At 38.0% G+C, this 21,850-nt stretch overlaps 2 protein-coding genes across 8 annotated transcripts in view; one reads left to right on the forward strand and one right to left on the reverse strand.

The window, feature by feature from the left end:
* The window catches only part of LOC6619540 (polypyrimidine tract-binding protein 1), a 127,358-nt gene extending 111,609 nt beyond the window's left edge, over window positions 1-15,749 (reverse strand). Inside the window, exons 1-5 of one of the 5 annotated variants that reach the window (XM_032722731.1) lie at window positions 15,202-15,749; window positions 13,908-14,004; window positions 9,095-9,648; window positions 5,892-5,943; window positions 2,457-2,486 (exon numbers count right to left, since the gene is read on the reverse strand). In XM_032722731.1, the coding sequence (XP_032578622.1) occupies window positions 2,457-2,486; window positions 5,892-5,903 (42 nt within the window). In that variant the 5' untranslated portion in view covers window positions 5,904-5,943; window positions 9,095-9,648; window positions 13,908-14,004; window positions 15,202-15,749. Of the gene's footprint in view, window positions 1-2,456; window positions 2,487-5,891; window positions 5,944-9,094; window positions 9,649-13,907; window positions 14,005-15,201 lie in introns of those variants that run through there. The other 4 variants (XM_032722727.1, XM_032722726.1, XM_032722725.1 and 1 more) reach the window with 4 other exon arrangements.
* Window positions 15,750-16,527: 778 nt separating this feature from the next.
* LOC6619541 (putative inorganic phosphate cotransporter) lies at window positions 16,528-20,442 on the forward strand. 3 transcript variants are annotated; one of them, XM_032722734.1, is made up of 4 exons: window positions 16,528-16,723; window positions 18,775-18,851; window positions 18,908-19,051; window positions 19,112-19,353. In XM_032722734.1, the coding sequence occupies exons 2-4, from the start codon at window positions 18,821-18,823 to the stop codon at window positions 19,261-19,263; spliced, it is 327 nt and encodes a 108-aa protein (XP_032578625.1). In that variant the 5' UTR covers window positions 16,528-16,723; window positions 18,775-18,820; the 3' UTR covers window positions 19,264-19,353. The 3 variants fall into 3 exon arrangements, with proteins under 3 accessions (XP_032578625.1, XP_002043756.1, XP_032578624.1); XM_002043720.2 differs by having other exon boundaries at window positions 16,530-16,723; window positions 18,908-19,047; window positions 19,112-20,442; XM_032722733.1 differs by lacking the exon at window positions 16,528-16,723 and adding an exon at window positions 18,245-18,498 and having other exon boundaries at window positions 18,908-19,047; window positions 19,112-20,442.
* Window positions 20,443-21,850: the final 1,408 nt, after the last annotated feature.

Genomic DNA, 21,850 nt, shown 5'->3' on the forward strand with positions numbered 1-21,850 from the left:
TGTAAAATAAACATTCGAGTGCCCAGTGAATTCAGCAGGTATTCCTAATACACATAGATTCAGATACCAAGCAAAAACAACAAAAGAAACAAAAGAAAATAAGAATGGAAATTTAAAAACCACTGATATACAGAAAAAAGAGTTGTAAGCATCATCACATTCCGTAAAAAATGTAGAATATGCAAAACTTTATCCCATTTGGCTCGCGGGTTCTTCAAAACCCGAACAATAAAAGCGAACGCTAGTTATTTCAGTGCTTTTCTAAGTAATCGGAAAAGATCAAATATATATTTTTGCTTACACTTCTTTCGAACTCATGTATAAATATTTAGCCGAAGGGGTCTAGATCTAGACTGCTTTGTCTGCCTTTTCTTTGCGAAACTCATTTTCTAAACGATCGCGATCCAGGAAGCTGCCTGACTTTTGTATATATTTTCTGCGCTGTTGTCAAAAATATATGCGCGGTTCTTTTGAGTTATGGTGGTGGAGCTATACTATTTAGATTCTGAAAAGCAAGCGACTTTGTAGTATCGATTCACTTGTAGTAGGTAGAAGGAAGCCTATCCGAACCAATATAGTTTAAATATATTTGATTGGGATCAGCTTAAGCTAAGATTAAGCATGCTGGTTATAGAGACAAAGCAAAACGATGAAATCTGTCTTGTTTGATATGGTTTGATTTCACAAATTTACTTGCCTATTTCTATAGCACTCCTAATAGCTGAGTAACGGGTATCTGATAGTCGGGAAACTCGACTACAGCGTTCTCTCTTGATTAGTTGAATAGACGATGTCAATTGCAATTCAACTAACACACCGTTTCTGTGACTAATAAGACCTGCCAAGACATTTATCATAGCATATGAATTTTTCGCTCTTCGCTTCTGCTGGATCTCAAACAGAGCAAATTTCCTATTAGCAAAGATAGCAGTTTGGGAAGTAAAATCTTTCGTTGGCATAATTTACAGTTTCTATTTGCGGTCAATTAAACATCCATCTTGGCTCGCTCTGATAACCCAAAGTGATGACGGTGCTTCCGTGCCACCGAGAGTAGCACCCACAGCATTTGGCATAACTCCAAGCAACATGCATATAAATTATCAGCAATCATTCCCCGTATTACCAACAAAATAGCTTTGAGCAGTGCCACCTGTTGAATAAAAGTGCCTGTGACTTGTCTCATGCTTCCTTCTGAATTGTCATCATCAACCGTCAGTCGGCTGACTGACATACATACACATATCTTCCCTTTCATGGGAAAATGGAGAACTGTAAGCAACCGTGCTAGGAAGATGCTACATTCTGGCTGGCAAATGAAATGCACAAAATATGGGCCATTTATAATCTCCTTCTCCTAGTACGTACATGGGACGTCTGCCTAGAAATGTGGCGAACATTTTAAAGCAACAGGCAAGAGCCTCGTCTGCCGAGAAAACCAAAGACATTGCACACTTGTCTTAGTTAGAAAAAGGTGGCTGTCTCCTGTCCCGCACCACTTCCTCTACCAAACCTAAAATCCCCCTGGCCACAGTCAATTGCGCGCTAATTTAGCGAGGCCCGCACTTAATAATTTCATTTCATAATTGAGGAAAAGACAGAAAAAAAAGACAAATGAAAAATAAGCGCGATAGAAAGTGAACCGGTAGGGCACACACAAGACACTGCAAATGAAAATGAGATTGCCGGAGGAGCTGGCAGAAAACATCTATTATTGCGAGGGCTGGGAGACAAATTGGCCAAAACCAATATTATTTAAAAACAAGAGAGAAAAACATTACAAACTAGTTTACATTGAAGTTGGAGTTGAAGTGCTTAACTAAAAAAAAATGGGGACTATGACGGAGATACCCCCCAAGACCAAAAAAGAAGACACTTTTTGTTGGTCCTTTTTCCCATTGTAACAAATGTCATCTACACAACTTAGGGGCAAATTTGCTGGTAATTAATTTCCAATTACGAGGCCTATTGATGATACTTTGAGCAATGACTTAATTGGGCATTGGTTACGCACAACAAGAGAAACAATAGCCCCATTTCCACACATAAGCCGCCATTTGACTCAGGAAAGACATTAGGAAAACATTATGCGTTTGTCGATTAATCAACTGTTCAAATATAAGCAGTTGGGTTTGTGGTTTTCCTTCTGTCTTCAGCTTGTTTAACTAATTTATAGCAGTTTTAATACATGGTGTGATCCATTCTAAATGGGGGAATGATAATTGCACTATAGAAATGCGCAACTGGGGAAAATAAATTAGCCGTTTTCGGTTGCTCTTGTTAGTTTTTTTGTTGACGGCCAAATAAATCTTAATTTGCTTGAAAATCGATTACGTAGCGCATTATTAATTACTTAAAAGGTTTACGGAAATAGGCAGGAAGTTGCCCGCATTTTGCAGGCTACCGTCTCCCCGGGATAATTAATAAATTATTTAATGGCCAAAATATTTTCGACTTACGTTTTCTTTTTCCTCGTAGTGCAAACTTACCTGAAAGCAGAAGAGAGAGACGAAACGTTAAATTTCATTGTAAGTATATGTTATATGTGCATATAAATTCTAAATGAAAATTTATCAAAACGAGGGCATAAATCACTGTCAAAAGTGTGAGAAAATTAATGTGACTTTTTTTTAATACGTGTCGGTTATTATACACTTTTTGAGTGAATATTGATTTTAGCTTGAAACTCAGTGTCCTACAATTCGTTTATCCGTCTGTCCATCTGTTCGTTTCTACGCAAACTAGCTTCTCAGCTTTAGCGTTCCGATTCGCTAGTTTTTGTATGTAAGTATGTAATTTGGGTTTAAACTGGTCGAAATCGGACTACTATTATATCATATTATGCTCATCGGGAAGGTCGGAAAATTAATAAAATAAATTAAATTACTACAAGAGTATTTAAGCTTCGGCATGTCAAGATAGATGGCCTCCCTTCTTGTTTTTTGTTAAATTTATTAGCGTCAAAATGCTAACAAAAGCGAAGTATCCCTTTGATAAGAACGCAGGACAAAGCAGGAAATTTATCACGCAACCCTCACTTATTCCCAGGCTTCGCCCCCAATATGTAAGAATGATAACTTGCCCAGCTGTGTGTGGTTGGCCATTGTAGGCCCATTGGACTCTTATGTGTCTCATAAGTCATTTCGCAGAGCTCAAATAATTCATAATCGATTCTCAAAACACTCAGCGCTCCTTCGATTCCCTTTCCACCACCGGGCAAAGTTTGCTCTGGAGACAAGTTCGTTAGGTTGGCTAGGCGAAAAAGGACGTCCGACATTTACTTATGAAAATCAAAGTGAGTCTTGGGATTGGAGAGAGGGGACAAGGAGCGATGGGTGGAGGTCAAGAAGTGGAGGTAATGGCTGGAACAAGACAAACAAGGCACGCTGGCTGAATTTCTATTAAGCCAAATAACTCAAAAGTAATTGCCCGGGAGTTGTCGAGGTAGCAATTGCACTCTGTTTCCCAAGTAGCGCCCAACCATGAACACTCTGGGATCATCAATATGTGCACCTTAATGGATGCTTAAATAAATTATAACTTGAAATTGCGATTGCCAAACGTTCTTCTGCCAGTAGCTGCACGTACAACTAAATACATTACGTTCATCAGCAGTTCTGCGAAAATATTTACACGTGATTCGGCTCCCTTGCAAAGACACAAAAAAATTCATGTTTCCAAAGTTTTTTATTCTCTGAACTCGGGATAGCTATTGCCACTGTTAAAATTTTATTTTCCGCACTTTGCTTCAAAAGGAGTATTTGCTTCACCTCTATGTATATAAGGCATAAACACAGTATCTAAATTACAGGTGCAGGTCGGTTAATTCGTGTGCGTTTACGCAATAACTATACTCCAAAGCTTCTCGATCTTCCAAGACGGTTGCTATTTAAACTGGTTAACAGTGGCTCTGACAGCAAGAGCAACCTCATTGCACTCAAGAGCGAAATCGTTTAGCAACGTGCTGCAGGCAAAGGAAACAAAATGTGCCACGGAGCCGAAGGTGGTAAGACTTGCATATAAATTGGCGCACGTGTGAGACCTATGAGGAAGAATATTGTTGAAAGCCGTGCCCCAACTCGCACACAAGCATAGCCCGCCCTACCACCAGCACGCGCTGAGTGGGTCAAACGTGAGCCTTTCAAATGCTAAATGGACATTGCTTAATTCCATATTCCATGGTCCCGAGGAGCTTTCGCACTGAGCTTGTGCAGCTCAGCCATTATAATAGCTCATTATGCTTCTGCTGTTACCTCCCAAAGTTCATTAGCTAAAAGGCAGTCAAACCTATCATTAGGCTGATGTACTTAGACGGAGTTGAAGATTCTGGTAAGACTTTTGTCCGCTGAAAACTGCAAATGGACTCAGCCTCTGTTATCCGATATGCATACTCTGGGTTTACAATTCATCTTTTGGTAAACAATAAATATATTATTGTGCTTCTTTTTCTACGACTAAAATAGTGAAACAATTTCCTTTAAAAGCAATGAGTAAATATATTGCCTATATACAAATATTGATAGAAGGTCCCCAGGCTTTTCTAAAATATTCATCAATGTATAAAACGCACTTTCACTTGTCTTTGTATCGGCTTCATGAAAACTGTATTTAAGTTTATTCAACATTTATATTAACAACACATTCACACTCTTTGATATACACATGTACATTTTTATTGTTTAAATTTTTGTGTCGCGATTTATTTTTAGTTTGGCGTCAAGAAGTGCATAACTTGGCCACGTTCCAACCAAACGATCAGACCAGAAGTCATCCCACGCTAAGCGGCTAAAGAAAACAATACTTAATATAAATATTAGGTATAGTATTTCCCACAAATATTTAAAAATCATTTTTTATGAGCCACAAGTGTTAGATTTGAATTGAATACATATTTTCATTTAACATTAATGAACCATTTTGGAATTAAAATATAAAAAACACACTTCCGGAAATATAATACCATTCCATTACAATCATTAATTAATGTAATTGTAATGATACAAATTATTATTTCATTTCATAAAATTGATTTAGGGCAATAAATGTTTCGATGTCGATTTGGCGATGCCGCCAAATGTCAAACATCGCCAAATGTGTTTTGGAGCCTTTTCAGCTATAAATTTTAATAATCCCTCTCAATAAGAAGGTAACATCAAATTAATTTTTTTTAAATTTATTTTCCAATAAGAGTTGCAAAAAATAATGTAAATGGTTTAAGAGGGATATCTTTTTCGGAAACTGATGACGGCTTGCAATCGGGGTTCTTATAATATTTCACACTCATTAAAGATGTATTTGCATTATAAATAAATATTCCAAATTTAATACAATTGGATTGGACTTTACCTAAAAAGTTGACTTAACGCTAATACAACACAATCGAAAGTGTATCGAGTTATATATGGCACGTTATAAATTGTAGGACAAATATTTAAAATTCAATTGCAACGGCAACAAATGCACAATTGTACAACGAAATTAAATGGAAATAAATATAAAAAAAAGAGAATGGAGAGTGTCGAGTTCCTCGACTACTCAGCTAGTGTGAATGCGATTTTCACAATTTTTCTGGAATATCGATAGATATTGGGGAATAAAATGAGAAATAAATTTAACAATTGTTCCAAAATGTGGGCGTGGCCGGTTCGTAGCGGGTATAAATATATGTACATATACAAATAACGGGCGGCGCACTGACGAGGCTTTCTTTTTCAATGATAAATATTCGATAAATATTTCTGCCCATGCTGACTGTCAGGCAAGAATATAACATTCATTTGATGCTTTTCGAATGCTCTTTGCAATTTTACTGTTGACGCTAGATTAGAATTTGTCTTAGATCTACTTTTAATATTAATTTATAAGTTTAAAATAAAGGAGTGGTGTTCACTTACAAATTCTCTCATGCTGACAACTGTTTTTACTAACCACAATTAACAAACTTACCTAAAACGAAAAGATAAGCAAAGTAACGTTTTTTGTTTTTTGTATGGTTCAGTGGTAAATCTTTCAATCAATATTATCAATATTATGTGTTCGATGATTTAAATAAAGGGGGAAAAATAAGGCAAAAGAAAGAGATCATGCAAAACTTCCGTTGCTAGCAGCAATTGGCAAACGATTCGTAAACCGCTGACCCTATTTTTATACTTCTGTTTATTTTCGGTTGTCGTTTTCGAGTCGTGTTTATTTATACAAGCACTGGAAGATTTCTCTTTTAAGCGAGTACAAACAGTAATTAATGTTATAACTGGAACATTTATTTTTATATCTGTACTGTTATTATAATAATCAGTTATTATTTCTGAGGATAGGATAATCATTACGTTTCTGCAAAAACGAGGAAGATTAATTCACTTTTGGCAACCTTTTATACGCACAATTTAAAATTCAGATAATTTGACATAAAATTTATAATTTTTATTCTATTTACACATTTATCTTCTGTTATCTATGGGCGTACAGTTAGCCCACCTTTAATTGGATTATTTACTTGCGCAAATATAATTCCCTACTTAGAATAACTTTTGCACATTTGATCTTCATGGCTAAGAAAAAAAACAACTTTAATAATACGGCCAAATGGATGAAAGGATAATTTGGCACTGTTTGGCAACTTGCCCGATTTCGGATGACATCGAGATAGAAAAAATCCCAAATACTTGGGACACCCAAAGCCAGATATCCCAATTATTTAGCCAAGCATGTGCTAGCTGTAGCAGTGTCGCATACCCAGCAATCCCTAAGATACGCGTGCTTTGGGTGCGATGACAATAGCAACAGCAACGAATAGTTTACATCTTTCAAAACGACAACTGGCTATAAGTCAAATTGAAATCTGGTCAACAGACCAAGAAATTATATAGCCTGCCTAGCAAATACTTAAACCAGCAAATGCCGAGTGAGAAATGTTATTTATTTGAAACAAAAATTTAATTGAAATCACAAATAAATACTATAGCAAATACAGCCAAGAAACTAAAAACAAATATGCCCGCAAATGCAAAGCAAAAATCAATTTGCCTTAGTGAAAATATATGCATATATTCATGCATACATATGTATATATATAAGCCCAAAGACTGCAATGAATTTCATAAATACGACAAGAAATTCAGGGTATTGCACATTAACGCTAAAAAGGCCACTTATTTGACGGAAATCCAGTAAACAACGGAAGCAACTTGTTGACCTATATAAGATGTTCCCTTGTAAGTTGATATAAGGAATCGAAACAACTTCAACGGTGGTATAGAAGACAGAATCAACATAATCATAACTAACAACTAACAGCGACTGCAGAAATTTTGAAAAAAACTGCAGCTACTTTGCATAGATGAAATGCAATGTATAAAAAACACGAATTCAACACAACGGAACAAAAGCAAGAAAAATTTTACAAGGAAATACCTAACTCAGGAACAAGGGAAGGAACGGAAAGGCGGAGGAATATGCACCGAGCAAAAGCAGACGAGGGCAATCCTGTGCGAAAATCCCGACCAAAGACAAATGTGGGTCGAAAGCGCAAAGTGCAATTACTTGCAGGCAGTCGGAAGACAGACGGGTACAGCGCAGCAAAGTAGAAGAAAAGTGCAGTGCTGGCAAATGCAAGCCGCACGCGCCGCCGACAGAAAATGTCCAGATGGAAAACAAAGAGTATAAAACTGAACTTGTTGGCACTTGCTGCCCCTTGCTGGGATTGGCTGTCGACGCACTGGAAACTTCTTGCCATCCTGCCAAAGCACGAATTGTTTTTGTCGTTGTCTGTGTTGTCTAGCGCTGTCTACGGCTCCTTGAACAACTTAAGTGAAATTTAATGATTTCTTTACAGGCGAAAACGGAAGCAGCAACAGGTGTGGCTTATTTTCACGGCGCCTGCTGGTGTGCTAGTTTGTTAAATTAAGGTTTGTGTTTTAATGCTGAAAAGTTTCAGCAGAAGCAATGCGTGGAAAATAAGTCGTATTCGGCTATCCGCTATCGTCACCTAAACAGAAGCAGCAGGTGGTAGTCAGTGGTAGTTAAATTAATAGTCTTATAATTGTTAAGGAGTAATTTAATAAGTATTTTGTACAATTGTTATACAAATTTCATCTATTATACGAAATTTCGTTTTGAAGCACAGAGAATACAAGAAATTGTAAAATCCCCTTTTCAGTTCTAAACACTAATTAAATGACGAAATATCAGTTTATAGTCTCATTTGTCTATTGGTCTCGCACTGTGTGGGCTCAATTTCAAATGACGCGCTCTAGGTGATGATGTCGTCGTCATCGTATATTAACCCACTGTGAACATCGCGTTCGGAACACTTTATTTCGTTTAAGAGCAATTGAAATAAATTCTAAAGCAAATGGCCTGACTGTGAAAGGCCCAGGAAACAAACAAGCAACGACAAACAGCCCCTCGGCAACTCTCAGATTTTTGTCTTGCTCGGCTAATGTCCAAATGCACTTAAAAGTGCTAAGGCCATGTAAATGGTATTCCACGTCTCCAGCTCCTAGGCATAAATACCCTCTGTTGCCATCCGCCCATTAATGTCGCATTTCGTAGTTGCGCTTCAGCTCTTAATGACAGCTCGGAGAGCTTGAAACAGTTTATTCCCATCCAGACAACTGAAATTGAAGACTCGTGGGAGTCGCTTAAAAATAACAATAATCAGATGATCTGTCATTTTTTGACTGCTGATAATGAAAAACACTTTTATCTCACTACAGATTATTTGAAAGCCCATACAAATCTAAAGCTAAGAAGTTTAAGATTCTATACGATGAAGAAATTTTGTATTTTACCAAAAACATCCGAGGGCACCAAAGTGAAATTTCACTAATCAGACAATCTCAAGTGAATAGAAAATAAAATAAAATACAACTTTTTTATTTCCAAAAGTAGCACGTCAAAACCGAAACTTACTGTATGAAGTACGAGAATTCTGTAATATGTGTCACAAACGTTCAAGAAGCTCAAGAAGCTACCCCCTGTCAACGTCGAAATGTACGAATGGATTTTTAAGCTAACTGCAGATATGAGAGTATGCCATAAAACAAAAGAAAAATCAGATATATGTATGTACATAAGACTTGCAGCTGATTTTACTCACCCTCTTTAAAAAAACCCACACATGTGGAGTCGTTTTCAGCGATGCACCTTCTGTTTATTTAAAATGTTTACACCGCGGAACTAGAGCCATAGGAGAAAGACAACCGAAAAGGTCACAAACAAAATGGAAGCTAAGACAACTAAAAATAAGTATATATTTTTAAGAGTTCTGTCGCTAATAATTTATGGGAAGACAAAATAGACTGACGATTTGAAGGATATCTATAGAAATTAATTTTCTTGGTCAGAGCACTCTAATAAATTTGCATTTGAAATTCACCTAAGGCTCGAGGATTAAATCATATCTCATCGGATGTCAACAAAGACTTTATATCTCTTTGATTACTTTTCAAACATATGTATAGGCATACGAATTTATTAAACAATACATCCTAAGCGCTTTGTCAGTTTCGCTGTAGGTGAGCTGACTAAGTCGACAGACTTTAAAACTGTTCACGACACACGTTCGCGAAGATGGTGCTGTTGGTTGGTGGCGTTGGTTTGGTGTTGCTAGTAGCAGTAGCTGAACTAGTAGAGAGGGGAGCGTACAAGCGCCTGTAAAAATCGAAAGAGAACAGAACATTTCCCATATGAGACAAAAAATTCTTGTATATAAATATATTTTAAAGCAGTGTTTTACACATTACATTGACAATGCAAGGAATGATCTTGGGTAAGCTTGTACGAAAAAAGAAATTAATGGTGAATAAATGCAAAGAAAGGGCACAGCTATAGGGAGGAGGTTAAAATGAAAAATAGGATTGGGTTGCATTTTAAAGCAAAGATGAACTTAGCATTGATTGTAAAGAAACGAAAAAATCTATGGTACTATGGTTATTTATTAAATATATTTTTATTGTGAAAATGGCAAATAATATTATTGTACTAATGTTTAGAAAACATTTTAAAATAGATCACACCCACGAAAGTACAGAACAGACAGGCTACGAAAACAACAGACAGCCAAAAACAAAAATGGATTCAGCTTGTGCATTGGATGGAAATGGAAAATGGGGCTATAAAACTGTTTTTAGGGACGACCAGAAATATATATGCATATATAGTGAGGGTAAGCCCATAAATAAAGAACCAAACCAAAAAACTGCAAGCGCAGGGAAATGTAGTAAATATGTACATAAGAAAATTTAAATATTTTTTGTTGACAACCGTTTACTGTAAAATTTTATTTTTGTTGTACATAACCAGGTCAAAAAATTGTAGGTTATTTTAATAAATCGTTGATGATGATCTGTGTATCGCTTCTTCGCCTTAAACTCGGTTTCGGTCGATTTCGGGATATAACAAAATCAGGAAATTGTGCCCCTCATTATACAAAAGAAATACGTATTCAGCCCCGTAAACTTATTTTTAAATCCGGCAAATAATAAAGCTGACAAAATTTCTTATCAATCAAACTCTCGCAGACAGTTACACTCTATCATACCTATCCATCCAAAAATCGTGTGCGGTATTAAGTTGTCAAGCTTGTTTTGACACACATAAAAAAAATTACACTTAGAAATATGAGAACCAACAATGGGTTACAAAACTGAAATATATTATGTGGAAGCACATCATATTATTAGTGTAATTACCACGAACATTTTCCTTGTAAATTTCCCTGCTATGATACAATGTGAGTGAGCACCGACCACATTGAAGTGTTCGCCGGTTTGTGGGTCGTTTGAGCGGTCTATTATGCGGCAAATTTTCTCAATGATGCATGCCGCACACATGCCACATATGCTCCGTAATGTGACAGCCGAAATCACCGATACTCACGGGCTATGTTCATTTGCATGCACATCAACACCTTAACGAATAGACACATTATCACCTATCCTGCCACTTCTAACATAATCCATCACACTAAATAACAATAAATATTTGTGTTTGGGTCACGCCCAATAAAATACTCGAAAATTGGAATGATTTTTCGGATCCGAAGAATTATTATGTTTTCATCTAATTTCTAAACGTATGCGTTTCATGTTTTACGAGTTTCCTCTGGAAAATCAACGAAAATTCGTTGCCAGTCATAAATCTCTTATTTGTATTTACCTAAATATACTTTTGATAATCCCGGACTTTTAATGCTAATATCCTACCCACCCATTCCATCAATCCTAATTAACTTGACCTTCCCACTAACGTGAGTTTTTATAAGTATTTGCATTGGAAATTCAAGGGCTCCGCAACCGGTTAATAATACTTCACACACGCACGTTGTCTTCGCGTTTGTTAGAGAACCAAGTTGGAAAAAATGAGCATCATTAATCATTTAAAGCAGACCATCTCCGCACTGTTAATGTTGGGTTACGCATGTGCGTTAGTTAATTTGTATAGCAGTCATTGGCAATAATCAGCAGAGTGAAACTCAGAGATCCGAAGTCTAAGGAGAACAGTAGTCACCGAAACACCAAAGGTTTTTTTTTTAAAGATCTCAAAAAGGGGAAAAAATACTCTTGATTTTACCGACTATTAGATAGCCCATTACTAACAAACACACTTTATATACTCATATGCGTTACTATATCATTTAAGGGGTTCATCACGTCGTATTAGTTTCCTTAGCTTGTAAATGACCTCATTACGAAGTCATGTCACCAGTTTGGTATACCCGATGTGAAAAGTGGGTAGCAAAACCATATGAATACAGATACAATCCCAAACACTTAAAAGCACGAGAGCGGGACCCGAAGCTCCGAAAATGTGTGCTCAAGGTCAGGCCCGTTGAAATTTCGAAACTGGGCATTCAACTTGATAATTTATGAAACGCGTTTGGGCAAAAATACGAGTAGGGAAGGGTACGCGTACAAATACACAAGCCCAAGACTAAAAACGAATCGAAACCCAGGGCAAAACGCGCAAGCGTGGCCCCAGAACGTATCGCTTGGGACAAAGGGAGACGGCAGATTGTCCAAATGTGGAGCGTGTAGTAGTTTCTGTCTTTGTCTGCCAGAACGATCCGATCCATTGATCGAGATAGCTTCCAGTACGGCTTTATTTTCGGCGCAGTTTGCAAGGGGTCTGAGCGACCGTCATAAATTTTCCCTTGATGATTTGATTGCTGCTTTTTGGCTTTTTTGTATCACTCAAGTAACCATTTTGTGCTTGCTTCATCCCCAGCGAAGTTCTTTCAACCCAGTGACTCAGTTTGAATTGCAGTACAGGTAAAACGTGTTTCAGCTTTTGTTTCTGTTTGATTTTAATAGATTTTTTGGCACGCATTGAGTTGTGGCAGTGAAACAACTGGATTTTAATGTGGCGTGTAAATTCTGTTATCTAAAAGAAATACACGAGATATTTGTGGCGGGCAAGAACTCGTTTCTGTTAATGACTGATAAGCGAAACTAGAAACTAAAATATACAGTCTGATAACTGTGTACTTAAAAAAAAAATATTTTGAATTTTTTTTTTTTTTTTGTAAGTTCACCTATGCCGGCTGAAATGATGATACCTCCACTCCAATATACCTTCAGATACTGACTTCGTTCGGTATATAATTAACAACAATGTTTTTTGATCATTTCTTTCGCTCAGTGATCAGGGCAGTACATAGGTGGCAGGCGGGTGGCAATGAGTACTGGACTGACAAATTGGTGACTGAACGCAGCGCATGCGGACGCTACATTTCACTTACTTTCGATTTTGCACAATACTTTGGGTGAGCACAAACAAATGTCTGGGATCAGGGAAGGTAGCAGGCGGGGGACGAAGGCACAAGAGAGGCGGGGCCCGGGCAAGCTGGCACCGAAGAGAACTGGAGACTTCTACTAAATCCAGCACTCTCAGCCACAGCCAGACGCTAATTTGATATTTTAATGGCTTTTTGTTTGCAAATTACGCTCGTCTTGGCGCCGTGCCACCCTGCACATCCCCTGACACCCGGCCGTATCATTGCTACCAACTCTCCCCCTCTGAACTGAGTCTAAAATAACGGCGCTAGTTGTACGACACTGGTTACTGGATCCATATTCCCCTTAACTTTGATTTTAAAATGAACATGACTCGCAGAGAGTGCTATTCGAGTGCAAGTGAGTATGTGTACGTGGTAGAAAAAATAAAAATAGCGAAAACCATGCGCTCGTTAAACCTATTTAACCATTTACAAACAGTTGGAATTACACAAATAAAATTCCCAGAAACAAAGCCGTTTTAAAAACAATGCCGTCATTAACCGATTGATTTAAATTACTTCAATCTATATAAGTAGCACTACTACAATAGTAGTGCACCAAAGAAAGCCATCCCACAAAAAAATTATTCTATAATTTCAAAAGCAGTTTTCAGCAATGGCTTTATAAAATGTTCTCATTCTTTCATAAGAAACCGTGATCACGGAAACAAGGCAAGCCCCCGAGCGGTAGTCAAAAAATGTATGTTTTACGAAATGCGTTGGTAAAGAATGTTGCCGTTTAATAAATAATTAAAATTACATTGAGCATGCCAATGAGTCAGCGAAGTTATGCGAAAGAGACAACGATCGGTAATAACAGTTGACCAAATTAAGATAAAAAAGGATGCACATGAACGGTCATAGGAGTAAACTGCCGAAAAAAGTAAAATAAAAACAGATGAAACCATATAACCAAAGGATTTTTTTTTTAATAGTCAAATAATTAATTTTAGGCAACAAAGCGCAGTCCCGAACAATGAGTGTAAGAACGAAACAGTGAGATTATGGGACAGAGAGGGATTAATGTAGTGTGTGGGCTGCAGGTAAAAAGAGAGTTAATGGCGAAGTGACTATAGAATATATAAAGTAATAGATAGGGTAAAACTTAATAATGCGTAAAATAAAAACGACTTACAAATCGGTGAGCAATCGGATGTGGAAGCTTGCTCGCTTGATTTAGTTGATATCCGTTTAAATTCGAGTTTGATTTGCACACGTTGATAATTTATTCACTGAAAAAGACGAAAACAATTAAAATCCATTCTATATATAAAATAAATTTAATAATGACAGATTAATACTTTTATGTACGTGAACAATTTAAATCGTGTATTCTACCACTATATATATATAATATATATATAATAACTTTATATTGGCGGTAGCCACTCCATAGCTATATATTTTATGCAATTTGTCATAGCTGGCCAGCACTTTACTAATTTTGTTACAAACACACACAACCACCAAAGAGGTCCGTTGCTGGACCCAGCGGTGGAACCTACCTAATCGCCGTTTCTTCGCACACCAGGTGATCGTATCACCAAAGCAAGTTGCAAGCTGCACTGTCGCGACGCGGAGAACAAAACACGAAGGAGATACGCTCACGTTGAAGGACAAGGAAAAACACGAAGCTTAAATTAACAGGACGTGAACGATACAAAGCACAAAACGAAATAGGAACTAAATGTCAAATTGACATTTAATATTGCAAAAACTTTATATTGCCGGTCGCGGGATATATGCCACTTCGCACTTTGACATACTCCATACTAATTTTGTTACAAACACACAACCACCAAAGAGGTCTGCTTGATTTTGTTTGGCTTTTTGCTGGACCCATCGGGGGAACCTACCTTAACGCCTTTTCTTCGCCAACCAGGTGATCGCACCACCAAAGGTAGTTGCAAGCTGCACTATCGCGACGCAAAGAACAAAAACACGAAGGAGATACGCTCACGTTGAAGGACAAGCAAAATCACGAAAAGCTAAATTTAACGGGGCGTGAACAAAACAGGGCACAAAACGAAATAGGAACCGAATGTCAAATTGACACTGGGTGGACAGGCGACTTTTCCATACCCAGAGACCTATAACGCAAAATCCGATTATAACCGTGCGATAATTACGCACGATTATCAAAAAAATTTACTAATGATATTAATACTTTTATGTACATTATTTACAATTTGAATCGTATATTAACTTTTTAATTGGAATGCACTTGGTCAGATTTCTACCACTGTTATTGCAATATCTTTATACTGGCGTCTCGGAATATATGCCACTTTGCACTTTGACATACTCCATAGCTATATATTTTATGCAATTTGTCATAGCTTGCAACCACTTTACTAATTTCATTACAAACACACACAACCACCAAAGATTTTGTTTGGCTGTTTGCTGAACCCAGCGGTGGAACCTACCTTATCGCCGTTTCTTCGCAAACCAAGTGATCGCACCACCAAAGGAGTTGCACGCTGCACTGTCGCGACGCAGAGAACAAAAACACGAAGGAGTTACGCTCACGTTGATGGACAAGGAAAACACGAAAAGCTAAAATTAACGGGACGTGAACGAAACAGGGAAAACGAAATAGAAACGAAATAGAAACCGAATGCCAAATTGACACTGGGTGGACAGGCGACTTTTCCTTTACCAGAGACCTACTAAAACGCAAAATCCGATTATTAGCGGGCGATAATTACGCACGTTTATTCCCACGAATTCGTCAGCTGCGCGTTTGGCGGCAAGAGCTTTGTTCGCGCACCTCCCTTTCGGCTTTTTTCTTGGTGATTCGGGAAAGCAAAAGGCAGTTTTTGTTAATCAGTTAAACTCTTGGGGCAGAACACACGCGCTAATGTTTATTGTCGGCCGCAGAAAATGTATTAAAGACAATTTCTCAATGCAATTTACCGCTACGAGCAAATGTTTAACTCGAGCCGCTCTCTTTCCGCTGGATCGTTTAGTTGCTAGAGATGGGGAAACATCGATGGAGCTGGAGGGATCGATATATCGATTGCGATTTTGACGACTGTCGATGATTGCAGGCGTTAGTGCCTTTTGCCCGGTTTTACTCTCACCCTCTCTATGCAAGGTTTACCCGGTCGCTGTTAACCGTTAATAGCGCTCTTTTTATTTTGAATTCTACATTCGACGACATTTCTTTTTACCAAAGAAGATCGCGGTAAGAACCAAAATTACTGATTGCCGCATAAATGTACTATCAAATAAAGTATACCAATTAGGCTTTTAGTCGGGACTCCAACCCTTGGAAATATTTTGCATGCGATTCTTTTTCCTTACAAATGAAACAAATTTTCGATTGTTTTTAACGGATGATGGAATAGTTTGCCTTTTTAAACAGTTGTGTTGAGTCATATTTTAAAGTTAACATTTATACAAATTGATAAAAGTCTTAAAAATAACACAAAAAAATATATATATAAAGAAGTAAATATATATATTAATTAAAATAAAGAATTAATTTCATCGCTTAGTATTTCAGGCTGTGGCATTCTAAATTTTATTCAACTAGAACACTTCGGGATTTATTTTTCTTAGAAATATTTCAAGCACCTTTTCATATGATCAATTTATGTAAATTGATTACTGCTAAATTAGTTCTTTAATACATTGGATAGAAAACTTGGGAAGGCAGAATAAAATAGTGTTGCTGCTGGTCGAAAAAGAGCTTAACGAGCTGATTTTCCACATGCGATAGCTCTCATTCTTGGTGTCGAGCAATTACAAAAGCGGTCGGAGGAATACAGTGAGCCGCAAACGCCAGCGGGAGCAGTTCGTCGCACCCGCGATCACAAGTGTAAAATCGAAATAGAAACAAAAACCGAAGCGAAAGAGCGGAAAACGGGTCGGACAACATAGCAAAACAAAACCCAATTAAAATCAGATATTAATAGAATAACCGAAGTACACAACAATAAAAAGGTTCGGTTAACAAGTGAATACCCGATATATTTATATATGGAGTGCAACAATGTGGTCGGGTAGCGTAAATCCAAACATAGGTGTTCCCGCACATGTAGCACATTTGATTTTAAATGAATGAACCTGCCAATAAAATGTGATTTTATTAAATTGAACCCGAGTAAGAGAAGAAACCCAAAGGAAAGCTCCATCCGATTTGGGGGTTGAGGGCTGTCAGGCTTTTAGTAATTCCCTAAATTTCAACAAAACTTTTTAGTTCTCAAATATTTGCACGATGGTTCCGCAAAGAACATGGCTTAGCACACTATCAAATCTAAATACATACATAAATACATATGTTACCGCACACTGGGATACCAAGCATTAAATTGAATGTTTTTTCGTCGTACCCGTCACGCACCAAATCAAAGCCAGAATATCACTTTCAGCTTATCTAGTGCATAAACAAGACATTGCTTACTAAAAGATCGATGTCATTTTCCTAGAATAACTTATAAGAACACGTGTTCGAACATTTTTTATACAGGTCTTTTTTCATTATAGAATGAATGAAATATTTTGAATATTTAAAGATTTAACCATTTATCAGTAGACCAGGGAATTGATAACAAACTTGTACATATGTATGGATACATACAAATATTCAAAACTTTATGTGATAAACGGGTCAAAATTATTTATAAATTTTTTCCATGGCGTTGCTGAAGCCGTAAATTTATATGAATTTACAATATGTACGTATATACATATATACGGACGTACATACATATGTGCATGTGGAGATTTATAAATAGATTGTACAACCACTATTTCCCATAGCACGTAAAAAGTGCATTCGAAATTAGCATATTTTTTGTGCATATTGCAATGCTAAGAAACGTGTTATAAACTATAAAACATATTAAATAATATTTAATCTGTTGTAACAATAACTATGAAATCAATTTTTTATTTAACTTCATCGTATTCAAAGTTAATTCTTATGATTTTTAAAAGTATACATACATAAATACTTACTTGAAAAATGAAAGATAAATATAAGCTTACTAAGCGTAATTTTTCTGTTCATAAGTATGTCGTAGGGGTTGCGGAAATAGTGTCACTCGTAATGCAACGATATTAATTTTTACAAAATATATTGCAAGATAAGCTAACAAATTTTCCGTATAATTAATTCATTCGAGGTTTTTCATATTATATTAACACCTTACAGTTTAAAGTTATCGCTATTTTTATAAAATGGTTTAAATTAAATGTGGGGTGTTCTAATGTAACAACTATATAATTGTTCTGATTTCGAGAGGGGTGATTGTAGAGATTGTATGTGGAAACAAACTATTGGCAGTCGTCCACACGTAGCCAACTATTGGAACAATTGAAAAGAGTGCGCGATTGTATCTAGGTGGGTCCGAATAGTATCTTGTTAGCTGCTCTGATACAATTGTAAATGCCGTGATTTAAATTCACTTTTTTCTTTTATTTTTACGTTTGTATTTGTTTTTGTTGCGTATTATTGAGGAAATTTGCACACTAACTGAAAACGAGACTTGAGCTCAGGCAGATTGCCAAACAACAGGAACGCAGACAGCAAAAAAATCTGAAAAATAACAAACCCGAAAAATATCTAAAATAACAAACAAGGGAATTTCATGGAAGCAATATCCGGCCAGCGGCAGATGAAGGGGATGCTATGTGTATTTGCCCAGACGAAGTGCAACAGTATATATGTATGTACATACATACATATGTTGGCAGCTCCCCTGCAACTTCATTTGGTAAAATGGCAGAATTTGGCAAATTCGATTATTATTATGCATAAGCCTTCCACACTTAGACTTTTTAGCTTTATATTGTAAAAATGCAATACCACAATTTATCAGATTAATAGTTTCCAGACAAAAATCGTTCTTAATATTTGAATTTTTTTTTAATATCTCGATGCTATTATCAATACGTATCAATATAATAATAATAATAATAATACATTACAAAACTTAGAGCCAGAACGAAATATGTATGCTAACATCGTTTTCTTAATTACTGTTATGCAGAGGGAGCCTTTCAACCTAAATTCCAGCTGTATTTTAAGCAAGAAAAATGAATGACATGGAGGAGATTCCTAAGAAGGGTAATGTTAAATAAAATGTGTCACGCAAGTCTTACATATGATTTTTTTTGTGACAGTGCCACGCTTGGGGTTGCGACACCTGCAGGCAGGTCTGCTCTTCTATGGACTCGCGGCGAACACAGTCCTACAGCTAAACGTAAGCGTGGCAGTGGTGGCGATGACCAACGAAACTACATCAAATAATAGCGACCCGCCCGTGGGTAAGCGAAAAGCTAGTGCCAAGCACCCAGCTCACCTGTTTTCCCACCCACCCATTTTAGCACTTCAACTTGTCGGAGGAGAAGAAGTCGTACATCCTGTCGAGCTACTACTGGGGCTGCGCTCTGGCCCAATTCCCAGCTGGTTATCTGTGCAAGCGCTTTGGCTCAAAGGCGGTTCTCTTCTGGGGCACGCTGGGATCATCCCTGCTTAGCGCTCTCACGACCTACGGGGTCTATGCAGCCGGCTGGAAGGCGTACTGTGCGATTCGTCTGCTGCAGGGTCTTTGCCAGGTGACATGGCCCTGCATTCACCAGCACTTGGCTAACTGGTGTCCCACGGCGGAGCGAACGCGTCTTGGAGCGTTTGCATACACTGGATTTGATTGCGGCAATGTATTAGCCATGTATGGAGCGGGTATGATAGCCAGTTCATCGCTGGGGTGGCCTGGGATCAGCTACTCGGCAGCCGGCTTGGGCCTGATTTGGTGTGGCCTTTGGCTGCTTCTGGGAGCCAATAAGGCAAGTGACGCCCGGTTCATAGGGGAGGCGGAGAAGGCCTATATTGTGGGAGATATTCAGCGATCCGAGAGGAAGGAGCCTAAAAAAATGGAGATTCCCTGGAAAGGCATTTTTACCTCTGTTCCAGTCTACGCCCTTCTCTGCGCCCGTTGTGCTGACAGCTGGGGATTAACCACTATGCAAACCGAATTACCTACATACTTGAGCGGCGTCTTGAAACTCGATATGAAAAGCAACGCGGTTTTTTCGGCTCTTCCCTTTCTGCTCATGTGGGTAATGTGCTATGTGTACTTGATTATTGCAGATGTTCTGCTGCGTAAGAAGTGGATGAGCTTGACCGCGTTGAGAAAGACCTACACGAGCATAGCTCTTTGGGCGCCGGCTTCCATAATGCTTACCCTCGTTTTTGTGGGGGAAGGGCAAAAGACCTTGGTCCTTGTTTTGGTAACCCTCAGTGTGGGTGTTAGCAGCGCAGCCACGATTGGGAGCGAGTTGAATACGATTGATTTATCACCAAACCACGCCGGGATCCTGGCCGGCCTCATGAGCAGCTTCACCAATTTGATGGCCCTGCTGACGCCCCTTGTGGTGGGCGTTTTAGTAACGGACCCCAGTCAGCGGAGCCAATGGCAGGTTGTTTTTAGCCTGGCTGCCGGAGTTCTGTTTGCCGGTAATGTGATTTTTTTGATCTGGGGGACTGCCGTGACACAAGCATGGAACGAGTCCAAGGAATCGCGGCGGGAACTAGAGCCGGAGGAGAAGCCCTTTCACCGCGCTAAACTCGAGATAGGAACTGATAATACCGATGGCAACGTAGTAGGCTTAAAACTAAACTGTACAAGCCCTTAAAAAATATATTCAGAAAAATGTCAGTGTTTTTTTTTTATTTTAATTTAAGCGGTCAACTTCATATTTGTTTCTGAATTTTAAACTCCTGTGTTTATTGCCTGTCATTTATCGTGTAAGGTACTGGTATTGCTTTTTTAATTAGAGATGTATTTAATATCTAAAATAAGTGCATTCCAAAAATACATATGTATGTTACATTACTGCTGGATAAACGTTTAGAAAATTAATTTTTGTTATTTATTCATATGCGGACTATGCAAAACGAAATTCAGGATGGAAAACTTAATGCCACAAGACTTATAATACAATGTCGATAAATTATATTTCCCTATGGCATTGGGGCGAGTTGATCCAGGGTATACTAGACTATCTTTGAATTATTTTTGTACAATATAATAGCTTGATGGAATTTCAAGATGCCAATTTCATAAACTTTTACTGACAATTTCTAATCATAATTTACGACATTCTACGCTGTATCGGTATAGATTCCTATTTGACCGGCTTAGAGAACTTATACCCTTTTACACCTTCTTCCCGGGCACACACCTGAGCAGAAGGCAACATAGATCCGAAGGCTTCTGTGAAGAAGACATTAAACCATCTAACTTCTGCCAGGAATCGCATAAATAAATAACAACAGCTGCTAACTTTCCGGTTGCGGAACAAGCATGCTTTGTTGCATATTTATAGGCGCATAAAATATTGTCGTTTATTTTTAATTTAATGACAAGAAATTTGTACGGCCTCCCATCTCTTTTCATCCTGGTAATGGCCTGTAGCAATTGCAATCTATCTTCCTGTTTCGCTCTCCATTTACGACAAAGCAAAGCAATTACAAAAACCAGTATCACATGGACCAGAAGCGATAATCAGCAGGGAGACAGGGCTTGGATCCACGGATAGCCAGAGCACACCGCAGCCGCCACTTTGGTCAGCGTGCCATCTGTCAATGGTTCAAACAAGGGGCGGCCGCGTACCCTGCTACACTTAAAAGAATTTCGTCCCAGTGTAATTGCTATTATTTTTATATTTACATAAATACAAAGAAGTTTTAAGCTTGGCCAAATAAAAAGATTTAAGGAAAGCAATACAACAATTATTGTAAGAAAGTAAGACATTGTTTATTCGCGATCGTTATGATCAGTGTAGTGGCTGTTTAGTGCGCTCCGGCACGTTGATAAAACATTTCGCTTCGTTACGTTATATTTTATTTTATTTACAAAACGCACGCAGTTTACTTCCCTTCCCTTCCACTGCCCACCATTTGTATACGCCGCTTTGCCCATCAGCGGCGACCACCATTTCGGTCATTATTTGGTTACGTGCGCTAAATGAGACGCAACCGAGACACGCCCATCCTCCAAATTTGAATTACGTGCGTGAAGATTGCGTTATTTATAACGGTGCCGACCCCCTGCGCGCACTTTT

The sequence above is a fragment of the Drosophila sechellia genome, chromosome 3R, assembly GCF_004382195.2.
Source record: "Drosophila sechellia strain sech25 chromosome 3R, ASM438219v1, whole genome shotgun sequence".
Lineage (NCBI taxonomy): Eukaryota > Metazoa > Arthropoda > Insecta > Diptera > Drosophilidae > Drosophila > Drosophila sechellia.

Coding starts and splice junctions, on each gene's coding strand:
- LOC6619541 (XM_002043720.2), top strand. CDS start 18,821: ATGAATGACATGGAGGAGATTCCTAAGAAGG. Junction 18,852..18,907: donor GGAGGAGATTCCTAAGAAGG/GTAATGTTAAAT, acceptor TTTTTGTGACAG/TGCCACGCTTGGGGTTGCGA. Junction 19,048..19,111: donor CAAATAATAGCGACCCGCCC/GTGGGTAAGCGA, acceptor CACCCATTTTAG/CACTTCAACTTGTCGGAGGA.